General features: G+C 44.9%; 1 protein-coding gene across 2 annotated transcripts; it reads left to right on the top strand.

Annotated features, from left to right (window-relative positions):
• Window positions 1–1,869: 1,869 nt before the first annotated feature.
• On the top strand, window positions 1,870–9,761 carry LOC116068477 (zinc finger protein 11). 2 transcript variants are annotated; one of them, XM_031338075.1, is made up of 4 exons: window positions 1,870–1,948; window positions 4,356–4,482; window positions 4,899–4,994; window positions 7,058–9,761. In XM_031338075.1, exons 2-4 carry the CDS (start codon window positions 4,449–4,451, stop codon window positions 8,989–8,991), a joined length of 2,064 nt encoding a protein of 687 aa, XP_031193935.1. In that variant the 5' UTR covers window positions 1,870–1,948; window positions 4,356–4,448; the 3' UTR covers window positions 8,992–9,761. The 2 variants fall into 2 exon arrangements, with proteins under 2 accessions (XP_031193935.1, XP_031193934.1); XM_031338074.1 differs by lacking the exon at window positions 4,356–4,482 and having other exon boundaries at window positions 1,905–1,948.
• Window positions 9,762–12,526: the final 2,765 nt, after the last annotated feature.

The raw sequence follows: 12,526 nt of genomic DNA, 5'->3' as shown, positions 1-12,526 counted from the left end.
AGTCTACAATGAAAAAAGAACAGATGTGGCAAAAAGAAATGCAAAATGTAACTTAGAGAGAAAAAGAACACCAGGGGAAGTTAATGTTAGAGCCAAAGCTGGTGTTGAAAGAGAGAGAATTCAAGAAGAGGCCTGATCAGCATGGACACCCCTCCCTTATTCCACCAATTTGTTCTTCCTTCATAGGGGCAGAAAAGTTCTTCAGTGTTTTCTTCTCACAAGTTGGAAGCTTATCTGCAAATGTGATTCAAGGGGGCTGGTTTCACTACAAGCTGACAGACCAACTTGGTAGTGTTGCCTCTGTGGTACTGGCTTTTGAAGCATGAAGGATACATTTGTAAGAGGGTACTACATTCTTCATCCAGTGGTTTTTGGAGAGCCACAAAGGACAAGTGTGTGGTGGGGGATGCCATGCATGGAGGCCCTGAGAGGCCATTGTTTGAAAGTTGTAAAGGTGAAGCCTATTTTTGTCACTCCTAAGAGTACCTGCTGGTGAGCTCAGAAGCCATCCCTTTCTCTGGCAGAATAAGCATCACTCGGGTGTCCTTTTCATAATTGGCACTGAGTGACTGCAAATGTGAGCTTCAAGCCAATCTAGACTTCTTTCTAGTCTTGACTACTTATCTCAAGTCTCTCTACTCGTGTCTCCTTTCTCCTTCATTTCTCATAGAAATCCTAGAGACCAGGGATGTGAGAGAGTACCAGGACACAATATGGAGGTCTTTAACCAAAATGACCAAAAGTTGGGAAATGGAACCTGAAGATGAAGGAAGGTGTTATTGGGGTGGCAGACTTTGAGGTTTCAAAAGAGTTGGACCATTCCCAGTGTGCCTCTGCTCCTTGTTTGTGCACTAGGATGTGAATTCTCAGTTGCTATTCCAGCACCATGCCTGCCTGCCTACTTCCATGATCCCTGCCATAACTGTAAACCCCAAATAAACTTTCACTTCTATCAGTTGCCACGGTCATGGTGTTTTATCACAGCAATAGGAAAGTAGCTAATACAGTGTCATACTTAGCTTAAGCTGTCAGCTTGACACATCCAGAGTCAATTTGGAAGAGGTAACCTCAATTGAGGAGAAGACCAACAGATTGGCTTAACTGCTAATTGATGTAGGAAGACTGAGTCCACTGTAGGTAGTGTCATTCCTAGGAAGGTGAGCCTAAGAGAAGTAGCTTAACATGCTATCAAAAGCAAGCAAGTAAGCCATTCCTTTTGTAACAGGCCCCCAAGAATGTCATAGGTCCCCAAACTTAATACAGTTTTGTCTACAGCGTTCCAGAACAGCCAGGGATACCTAGAGAAACCCCGTCACAACAAACAAACAAACAAACAAACAATAACAAAAGTTATATCTGTATATTCTGAATTCATCAGCGCATTCTTCCCAGAACAAAGTGGGAGTCAGGGTGCCATGCCATGATATCTAATACATATCTAATAGGGATTTGAAGCAACTATATGGAAATGTAAAAAATACATTGTACGAAAGTCTAAAGAGAATTGTCACAAATAACCTATACAGCAAAGACCTATCATTTTTGTCTCTACTCAACCTGGAAGTGGTAACCTGCACTGTCAATCAAGGCTGTGGGAAGCCAGAAGTGGTTTCCACGCAGGTCCTTTAGACTGAGAACTGCCATGGAGACAGGCTTCAGCCTTGGCCGGCTTTGGGTGGGGTGCCACCCGCATTGGAGTCCGTTTCCTATTTGCACCTCCGGTCCAGCTCTTGCCGGCCAGCCTGTGCCCTCACAACTCACAACTTGGACTCACAGGGAGGATTTCTAGACACCTCGGAACCCAAACACTCTCCTGGTCACCGCGGAACCCGGAGTTCCGGGAACCCAGATACCCCGGAACGGAACCCTGAGGAAACCGGAGGCCGGAGAACCCGGACACTCTGGAACGAGACACCGCGGAAAAGATCCGTTCCGGAATCCGGACAAGGTGAGTCGGGGCTCGACCTCCGAGCAGGGAGACTTTTGCTGCAGATGCGGCTGTGCAGGATCGGCGGCGAGTCCCGGGTCCGGTCGACTTCTCTAGGGCAGCTATCGGCTCGCGGCGAGGGCACAAGCCTGGCAGCCTGATGACGGGATACTGGAGACAGCCCGACTCCCAGGGTGCGGGTCCTGCCTGCGAAAAGCTCCGGGCTGGGGTCCGCATCCCCTTCTCCCGAGCGTCCCTACACCTTGGGCAGCGTCCATTCAGGACAGTAAATTCCTAAGAATTTCCCATGCCAGATTCCTGTCTTCACATTAAACTGTCCCCGCGTAGATTTCAAACAAACTCCTGTGCTTTTTTTATATCCCCCCCACCCCCCGCCTCGGTGCACATCAGGCAGCAGTTTGAAAGGACCTGTTTTGTGTTCGTGAACCTTGCGCAGATGCAGAAAGCACTGGGCAGTTATTAGACACCTAGTAAAACTTAACTTTTCACGTCACACTTCTGCCTCGGCACAGGCACTTTAGCACGAAAAATCTTTGGGTTGAGCTTTAGCCTTGGCTGATTTCAGAGGTTATATGCTTTTTTTTTTTTTTTTTTTTTTTTTTTTTGGTACTGGATTTCAGTACTTCCGACCTCAAGTGCAGATGCTAGGTGATACCGGTGCCACGTCTCAGGATAGGAGTTGTTAAGGTCCCTGGAATTCTGTCCAATAGCCTCAACTTCAGCTGAGTTTAAACATCAAAGGCGTGCATCAAATAGCTGTGAGACTGCAGCTGGTCATTGTGGGTAGGAGGAAGAAGAGCTGCTTTCTAAAACTGTGACAACATGATTCAGATGATTTCTACTGGCATCTCTTGGGCCTTTCCTAGTTCCTCCGGGGTTGGTTGTGGAGTATGTGTAAAAGGGGTTATAAACAGACCAACCCCAACAGGCATTCGGACGTTCCTAGAGCGAGAATACTGGGCAGTGTTTGCCAGACACATCTCTCACACAGCTGTCTCAGTCCACAGCTCTGGACCCAACCCTAGGGTATATGCATTTATCCATTTATACTACCATCTGGAACTTCCATCGCTTCTCTGGAGACCTTTCTTGATTCAGAGATCTTAGAACTGAAAGAGAACTTTTAGTCAAATCCGCTAACGTTAGCTAGTGTCCATCCGGGAAACTTATTTTCTGGTGCTGTGTTGACCATTCTGTGTCTTTTACCTTTCTATATAACTTTAGAATCCTTTTTATCTTTTGTCCTAAAGTTTACTTTTTTTTCCCACTATATCTAATTTGTGTCTGGTTGTGTGATTGCCCACATGTGTGTTTGTGTATGTGTATGTACAAATGGGGCTGTACGACGTGCTTGTGGAGGTCAGAGGATAACTTTTGGGAGTTGGTTTTCTCCTTCCACCAGGTGGGTCCTCAGGATAGAACTCAAGCTGTCTAGCTTGGTCAAAAGTAGAGTGGGAAGCACTGAGCTATTTCTCCAGCTCCACAGTACGGCTCTTTAATCAGAACACAAGTGTCCTAGTTGGGTGGTTTTGTTTTTGTTTTTGTCAACTTGATACAAACTGGAGTCATCTGAGGAGGGCATAGCAGTTGAGAAAATGCCCCCATCAGACTGGTCTGTGGGCAAGCATGTGGTGCATTCTCTTGATTGATGATTGATGTGAAAGGACCCAATCCACTGTTGGGGGAATGCTGCCCCGGTACCCCACGCCCTCCCTGTGACTTTCATATCACAAATATTATACCATCCTCCTCTTTTGAAGCCTCACCCCCTTCATCAGCCCTGGTCTAGCTTCCTGACCTTCAGAAACAGCCCAAGTGAAGTGTACAGATCTAACAATTCAAAGCTAGGATAGCGTACTAGGGAGAGCATGTGGCATTTGTCTTTCTGGTCCCGAAGTGAATTTCATTGTCCTTCACAGCTAAATAAAATCCCACTGTGTGTGTGTGCATCACATCTTCACTGTTTACCCATCAGCTGATGGACAGCTAGGTTGGCTCCATTTTCCAGCTGTTAGGAGGAGAGTAGCCATGGTCATGGGTGAGCAAGTATCTCTGTGGTAGATGGAGCCCTCTGGGTTTATGCCAGGACATGTGGCGGTCTGTCTTTACCTTTCTGAGGAACATCCCCCTGATTCCCACAGTGGCCATTCCAGTTTACCCTTCGCATCAGCAGTGACAAGTTGCCATGTTCTCTTGATGCTCCCCATTCTGACTGTGCTGAGATGAAACCTGAAAGAACATTTGAGTATCCTCAACGGCTGAGGCTGCTGAACCATTTCTAAAGTACTTCTTGGCTATTCATATTTCTTCTTTGGAGGATCTTCTGCTCGGTTCCTTATCCCAATTTTTGATTTGGTCATATGTTTTCTTTTTGTTTAGTTCTGTGTGCTGTTCACTTATATTTCAGGAGCTGGTATCATTCAAGGATGTGTCTGTTGATTTCTCTCCAGAAGAGCGGGAATGCCTAGACCCTGCTTGGTGGAATTTGTATAGAAATGTGATGTTGAAGAATTACAGAAACCTTGTCTTCCTGGGTGAGGATCTCTGTCTACAGAATTCTTAAGAGCCTCTTAGCAGCTGATTTCCTATAGTTGGGTCACCACAACATGAGGAACCATATTAAAGGGATGCATCGTTAGGAAGGTTAGGAGGACCATTGCTCTAAGTCAGTGGTAACTTCAGAAACGTGATGACATGAAGCATTGCGCCTGTATCTTACAGTGCATCTCCCCTTCTGCTTTGAGTTGGTCAACTGTGTAAGCAGAGCTTAGCATTTCCAAGTTGAAAATTCCTCACATATATTCTGACGTATACGTCAGGGAATAATTGCGGAAACCATTCCCTCAAATCTCCCTTTATATCTCTTTTTTCCCAGCACAGTATGGTCAGAGAAATGTTATTTATTAGGATACTCTTAACTGAACACCATTCTCTGTTTTGTAATAAACAGGTCTTGCTGTGTGTAAGCCCTCCCTGGTCACACTGCTGGAGCAGAGACAAGAGCCTTGGGATGTGAAGGGACAGGAGTCAGGAACCATGTACCCAGGTAGGTAGGAATGGATCAGAAAACACAGGAAGATGCTTGGTTTTTAGATGTGGGTTGGAAAGCTCTGTTTCAGTGGAGATGATTTTTTAGGAGCTCCTGGAGCTAGAGTTACAAACAGTTGTAAGCTGCCATGTGGATGCTGGCAAGTGAACCCAGGTCCTATGGAAGAGCTCCACATGCTTGAAACCCTGAGCTATCTCTCCGGCCCTAGCTACATAACCTTTAAGTGTACAAGTAATCCATTAAAACAGTAGTAATCTGCTCCCGTTTCTGTGGACCAGGGCCATCCAGATACCACACCAGTGAAGGCATAGAGTTCATGAGAGTCCTTCAAATAGATTTTTGTTTTCTGTTCTCTGTAGGCTGTTATTTTATCTGCTTAGGACTCCAGGGCTTAGGCTGGAGGGAATTCTCTGTGCTTGAGAACAAGTCCTGCTTTTGAGGAGGACCAAATTTGATTCTCAATGCTTCGGTGGGGGGGCAGGGAGGAGAGCTGACAACTTCCCATAATCCAGGGGCTCCACTGCTCCCCTGGGGCCTGTGCAGGTGCACGCACATACATCCCCCTGTGCTGACTGTACTGCAGTTGCCTGTCAGCCCGCGAACACCTCACACATGCTTTGGTCCTCTCTTTTCCTCTCCCAAGAGAGCAGACGGATATCAGAAGTTGTTTATATTTTGGAGTGACCATGGAATGCTGTTTTCTGAAAAGAGGAGCTGTGGCTAATGACAAAAATAAGAAGACTCCCAAAACATAAACAAAAACAACAAAACCCCCTAAAAACCATTTATTCCAAAATATGATAGGGAGAAGATGCAGGAATTATTATCTTAATGCAAATGACAACTAGCCCTTATTTGCCACAAAATTGTTCCCACAGGGGCAAAAACCCTACAAATGCCAAGAGTGTGGCAAGGGCTTCAATAATAGCTCAACTCTTAGTGGACACCAAGGAGTTCATAAAGGAGAGATGCCCTACAAATGTGCATTTTTACAGTGTGGGACTACCCTGCACAACAAAAAAACCCATTGTCAACTGGGATCAAGAGCATACAGCATCCCAGAAAATCAGTTAAGAGACTATATGTTTGATTAAATAGACATCACATCTGGTAATATAAGTTTCCTTTCAAATGAAGTTTGGGTAATTCTTAAGATGTTGCACGCTTTAATTAGGAACGTGAGCAATTGAAATGTAGCTGGAATGAATTTTGAAGTCAGTGTTCCTTTAGAAGGAGAATGAAGAACATGTTTTGAGGAGCTGCTGTCTTTCCGGGGTCCTCATTGCCCCGCTGTCAGCATTTGTTTTCTCTGCACCACAATACACAGCTGAACACACGCAGAAAGTGTTGTTGTTTTGGGGTTTGTGGTGGTTTGAATATGCTTGGCCCAGGGAGTGGCACTATAAGAGGGTGTGGCCTTGTTAGAGTAGGTATGGCCTTTTTGGAGGAAGTGTGTCTGAGCAGCTGGGCTTTGAGGCTCTCCTCCTAGCTGGTTGCTATGTCGTCTAATGTTTGCCTTTGGAACAAGACATAGAACTCTCAGCTCCTCCAGCATCGTGCCTGCCTGGAGGCTGCCATGCCTTCTGCCATGATGATAATAGACTGAACCTCTGAACCTGTAAGCCAGCCTCAATTAAATGTTGTCTTTTATAAGAGTTGCCTTGGTCATGGTGTCTATTCACAGTAGTAAAGCCCTATAAGACACGGTTTTTGGTTTTTTGGTTTTTTGTTGCCAATGATTTGTTTTGAGACAAGGTCTTACCATGCAGCCCAGGCCATTCTGGCACTTGGTATGGAGCCCTGCACACCTTGAAGTTGCCTTGATCTTTCTGCTTCACACTCCTCAGTGCTGAGCTTACAGCTCCCATACTCAGCTAACCCCCCCAATCAATTCTTTTCTACATCCACATCCTCATGTAGATCCTTGGAGAATCCAGCCCATGTGTAATGATTTAGGACATTAATGAGGCTAAGAAATAACACATGGGAGAGAAAATGCTGTTAGTCTAATGAAACTCATAGCTTTAGCCATGAAATTATACATTCTCTTTTCTCCCTAGAGAATATTTCTGACTGTAACAACTCTGTAAAAGACTTTGAACAACAGCCACAACTTACCATCCATCAGTGTGGGCACAGAGAGAAGCCATACAAGCATGAAGAAGGTGATGAATCAGCTTCCGATCAGCATGTCAGGGTGCATAAAGGAGACATGCCCTATATATGCAAAGACTGCGGGAAAGCCTTTAAATACCGCTCAGTCCTCCACCAACACCATATACTTCACACGGCTGCAAGACCCTACAAATGTAAAGAGTGCGGCAAGGCTTTCAAGAGAAGTAGAAACCTCGCTCAGCACCAGGTGACACACAAGAGAGAGAAACCACACAAATGTGAAGAATGCGGCAGAGCCTTTACTACGCTCTCTGTCCTTACTCAACACCGTATCACCCACACCGGAGAGAAGCCCTTCAAGTGTAAAGAATGCGGCAGAGCCTTTAAATATAACTCAACCCTTACTCAGCATGAAGTCATTCATACTGAAGCCAAACCCTACGAATGTCAGGAATGTGGCAAAGCCTTCAAGAGAAGCCACACACTCAGTCAACACCAGGTCATTCATAAAGGAGAGAAACCGCACAAGTGCGAAGAGTGTGGCAAGGCCTTCAGTAAGCATTCGTCTCTTACACAACACCAGGTCATCCACACTGGAGAAAAGCCCTATCAGTGCAGAGAGTGTGGGAAAGCATTCAGGTATCAGTCAACCCTTACCCGGCATCAAATTGTTCATACAGGCGCCAAACCCTACAAATGTCCAGAGTGTGGCAAGGCCTTCAATAACAGTTCGACCCTTAGTCGGCACCAGATAATCCACACAGGAGAGAAGCCCTACAAGTGTCAGGAGTGTGGCAGGGCCTTTTACTGCTCCTCTTTCTTGATCCAGCACATGAAGATTCATTTCGAAGAGATGCCGTACAGGTGCAAAGAGTGTGGTAAGCCCTTCAGGCTCTCCTCCCAGCTTATCCGACACCAGAGAATCCACACCGGGGAGGAGCCCTACATATGTAAAGAGTGTGGCAAAACCTTCAAGTATCAGTCAAACCTTACCCGTCACCAAATACTTCATACCGGTGCGAAACCCTACAAATGTTCAGAGTGTGGCAAGGCCTTCAATAACAGTTCAACACTCACCCGGCACCAGATAATCCATACAGGAGAGAAGCCCTACAAATGTCAGGAGTGCGGCAAGGCCTTTTACTGCTCCTCATACTTGATCCAGCATATGAAGATCCATTTCGAAGAGATTCCCTATAGATGTAAAGAATGTGGTAAACCTTTCAAGTGTTCTTCACAGCTTATCCGACACCAGAGAATCCATAGTGGAGAGAAACCCTATATATGTAAGGAATGTGGCAAGGCCTTCAACTGTACTTCATATCTTACTAAGCATCAGAGGATCCATACTGGGGAGAAACCCTACGTATGTAAGGAGTGTGGCAAGGCCTTCAACTGTTCTTCCTATCTCTCTAAACACCAGAGAATTCATATTGGAGACAGACTCTATAAATGTAAAGACTGTGGCAAGGCCTACTACTTTTCCTCACAACTTAATCGACATCAGAGGATCCATACTGGCGAGAAACCCTATGTATGTCAGGAGTGTGGCAAGGCCTTCAACTGTTCTTCATACCTTAATAAGCATCAGCGGATCCATATTGTAGAAAAACCCTATGTGTGCAAAGAATGTGGCAAAGCTTTTAACTGTTCCTCATACCTTACTAAGCACCAGAGGATCCATACTGGAGACAGGTTATACAAATGCAAAGAGTGTGGCAAGGCCTACTACTTTTCCTCACAGCTTAATCGACATCAGAGAATCCATACCAGAGAGAAACCCTATAGATGTAAAGAATGTGGCAAGGCCTTCACTACTTCCTCCAGCCTTGAGCGACACCAGGGAACTCACACTCTACTGAGACCAAACAGTGTATAGAATTTGTGTATGTGTATATGTATGTAAGCAAAGCCTTAATGGGGAGATAGTTGTTACTGGGTGTTCCATAAAAGAGAAATACCCTGCTCATGCACTTAATGTCTTTAACAACTGCACCAAAAGGCCCATATAGGAGGGGAGACAATACAGGTGTAAGGAATGTGGCAAGACCTTTCAAGGGTGTGTAGCACTGTTTCAGATTGTGTACTAAACAACCCATAGCTGAGAACTGTTACAGATGTGAAAATATGGCCTGGCCTCTGATCACAGCTCTTCTTTATTGGACAGTAGCAAATTCATATTGGAAAGGGTATTGTCTTATGTCTAACCCTCAGGACAGTCTAACCCTATACCATAAATCCCCTCATAAAATGAAAAGATTAACATAGATTTCACTAATACCTCAACAAAGGCAGGATCTCTGTAATAGCCCTAGAACTCACTCTGTAGACCAGGCTAGACTCAGACTCACAGAGATCTGCCTGCCTCTGGGCCCAGAGCGCTGGGACTAAAGGCATGCCACCCCAGGTCCAGCCCATACCTCAAAGCTTGGTGTATACAAAGAATTATCGTAGGACAGAAATCTTACAAATGCGTAGAATGTGACAAAGTTTTGAACTGCTGCTTATCAGTAATCAGTGGGTGGAAAGAATGTATCCTGGGTGTCAGAGTGATTTGAACTCATCGTTGAAAGGATGGAATATTTGTTTTACGTCCAAATTTACTAAGTGACCTCACTTTAAAAACTATACAAAGCTCAGTCCTCAGGCCACCTCAGCAGAAAAATAAGCCTGCTTCCTGAGAAGTTTCAAAACGGTTTTCCCAGAGAGCATAAAATTGATTTTGAAGAACTGTGTTTGACGTATAGACTTTATTTTAGTACATACATGGAGTGAGTGGTTCTTCACTTGTTATCTCTGGTATGTCTTGTTTGACATGTTATTTTGTCACAGAGATTAAACTACCTTCCCGTAGCATGTACATAACAGACCTTAGTAATATATTGTTGAGAAATACTGCCAGGCGGTGGTGGCGCACACCTTTAATCCCAGCACTTGGGAGGCAGAGGCAGGCGGATTTCTGAGTTCGAGGCCAGCCTGGTCTACAGAGTGAGTTCCAGGACAGCCAGGGCTATACAGAGAAACCTGTCTCGAAAATCCAAAAAAAAAAAAAAAAAAAAAAAAAAAAAAAAAAAAAAAAAAAGAGAGAGAAATACTAAATGGTTGGTAATTCTTGTTCCCAATGTCTTCATCCCTCAAACAGATGTATAGATTTGGAGATTTTCTTGTGTGTGATATTTTAATCCATCCTTTTTGCACTTAACCCAGAAATTACGAAGGATGTGAAAGTATAATAAAGTGTTCTAGCTTTCCGAATCTTAAGTCGTTTATACATTTGGTTTTTGTCATATGGTTTTTATGCACACGTCACCCCTTTGGATATATATAAAGAACACAGAAATGTTGGTATTCGTTTGTGTTGACTGTGACGTTCAATCCCCTGGCAAACCTTAGGAGTGGAAGCACAAAAGTTCTCTCTGGTCATGGGTAGTGATTAAAAATAAAAGGAAAATTTAAAAACCCAAAATCATTTTAAGGGAGCTGATAATTTATGGCAAGGTAGAAACCTTTTGTTTGGGGGGGATAAACTCTATTTTGTCTAAATGGAACGTATTGAAACAACTTCATTTATTCTTTGTTTAGAATAGTGACTTCCTGGTTCTATGTCTGTTAACCACGAAGGGCATATGTATGAGTTAAAAGTTTATGCCTGTGTTTATGTGACCATTTGTCGACCGTGGTTATCCTCTGAGCCAGTCACCTACAAACTTCAGGAGTTCAGCTTGCAAAGCATCAGTCCAGCCGGGTTTGTTGACGGACCACTCATAGGAGGAGGGTAGGGAAGGTCATGGAACTCTCATCTGAGTTGACAGTACTCCATTCTGCTTATTATATGGAGTTTTGCCGTAATTGCATACAGCCTTGAGGAGGAGATACGTCATAGGTCAGAGAGAAGATCGGGAGGAGGGACTTCATCTATGTTGCTGTGGGAAAGCCATTGTACTTTCTGCCTAAAGACTTTCTGGTGCAACTTTTTGTAGTGGGAAACACCCACGCCATAAGTAACCCCTTACCTGTGTTCTCTAAGGAAGCCCAGTATTGTTTCCCCTAGAGTGAACTTGGGTGGGCTTACACTTTTGATCGTTGTTGCGACTTTAGGAGAACGGAAAGATGTTTATATCTGATCCCCAGAAGGAGTTTTAGCAACACCTGGTGTAGCTGGCAGAATAGAACAAGACCAAGGATGCTTTTGGGAAGAGCAGTGGTGGTGTATGAGAAAGGGGTGTGAGATGACCAGAGTGAAGTTGCATGCATGTGTGTGTGTGTGTGTGTGTGTGTGTGTGTGTGTGTGCGCGCGCGCGCGTGCGTGCACGCATGCACACGGAGGAAATTGACATGGTAGCTTGCTTTTACAGGTCATGAGGAAGAGTGGCAGGACATGAACGGTGCATAGGGTAGTGAGACATGTAACTAAGGGGAGACGTCCTGAACAGGAGCAGTCAATGGGGAAGTTCCAGGATAGCAGTCTTCCTGAAGGCGGTGTGGAGTTGCACACCTGCTTGATGGATGGGGTCCTCCCTAATGGTTTGGAGAAGCTTTAAGAGCAGCTGAAGGATTAGAGTGGTCTTGGCTGGTTTTATGTCAACTTGATACTAGCTAGCATCAGTTGGAGAGAGGGAACCTCAGTTGAGAAAACACCCCCACTAGATTGGCTTTTTCTTGATTGATGTTTGATGGAGGAGGAAATAGCACACTGGCAGTGCCACCACCCCCACCCCCGAGATGGTGGTCGTGGTGGCAGTGCCACCACCCCCACCCCCGGGATGGTGGTCCTAGGTGCTATAAGAAAACAGGCTGAGCAAGCCAGAAAGCATCACTCTTCCATGCATGGCCTCTGGATCGATGCCTGTGTTGAGTTCCACCGGTGTGTATAAATGATGGCTTCCAACCTTTCAGGTTGATTTTAGGAAGTTGCTTCTGGCTTCTGTATCTGCTGCTTTCAGCAAGTGATCCACACGCATTCTCTGTGTCAGGGGCCTAGGGGAGTACATACCTTAAAAATGACAGCTATGCAGTTAGCTTGTATTGTAAATGTTGATTATATAGGAAATCTAAGGCAAGTACAGGTGATCCTTACACTTTTCTCTCAAAGGCAGGTTAAGCCAATACTTTGAGTACATGGTAGGCTAGCCGTCTTACATGACTTCAAGGTGTATTATTAACTTAGACTGTGAGGTCCAGCAAAAGTTCCAGCCTTTAAGAATGTAAGTTATTTCAGAATATTGTATTGCCACAGTCTCCAAGAACACTGCCAGTTTCAGCTTTCAGCTTGGGTGAACTCCTCACCACTTAGACTGCAATTGAACCTGCTTTCCTATGCTCTCTAGGATCAGAAAACTCCTTAGACTGAAGTGATGATTAAACTTCAAAGAGTACTCATGGAGGGACCCATGGCTACAGCCACATATGTAGCA

The sequence above is a fragment of the Mastomys coucha genome, unplaced genomic scaffold (genome assembly GCF_008632895.1).
Source record: "Mastomys coucha isolate ucsf_1 unplaced genomic scaffold, UCSF_Mcou_1 pScaffold22, whole genome shotgun sequence".
Classification (NCBI taxonomy): Eukaryota; Metazoa; Chordata; class Mammalia; order Rodentia; family Muridae; genus Mastomys; species Mastomys coucha.
The sequence above is the reverse complement of the archived record's forward strand: the minus strand, read 5'-3'. Positions and strand labels throughout refer to the sequence as shown.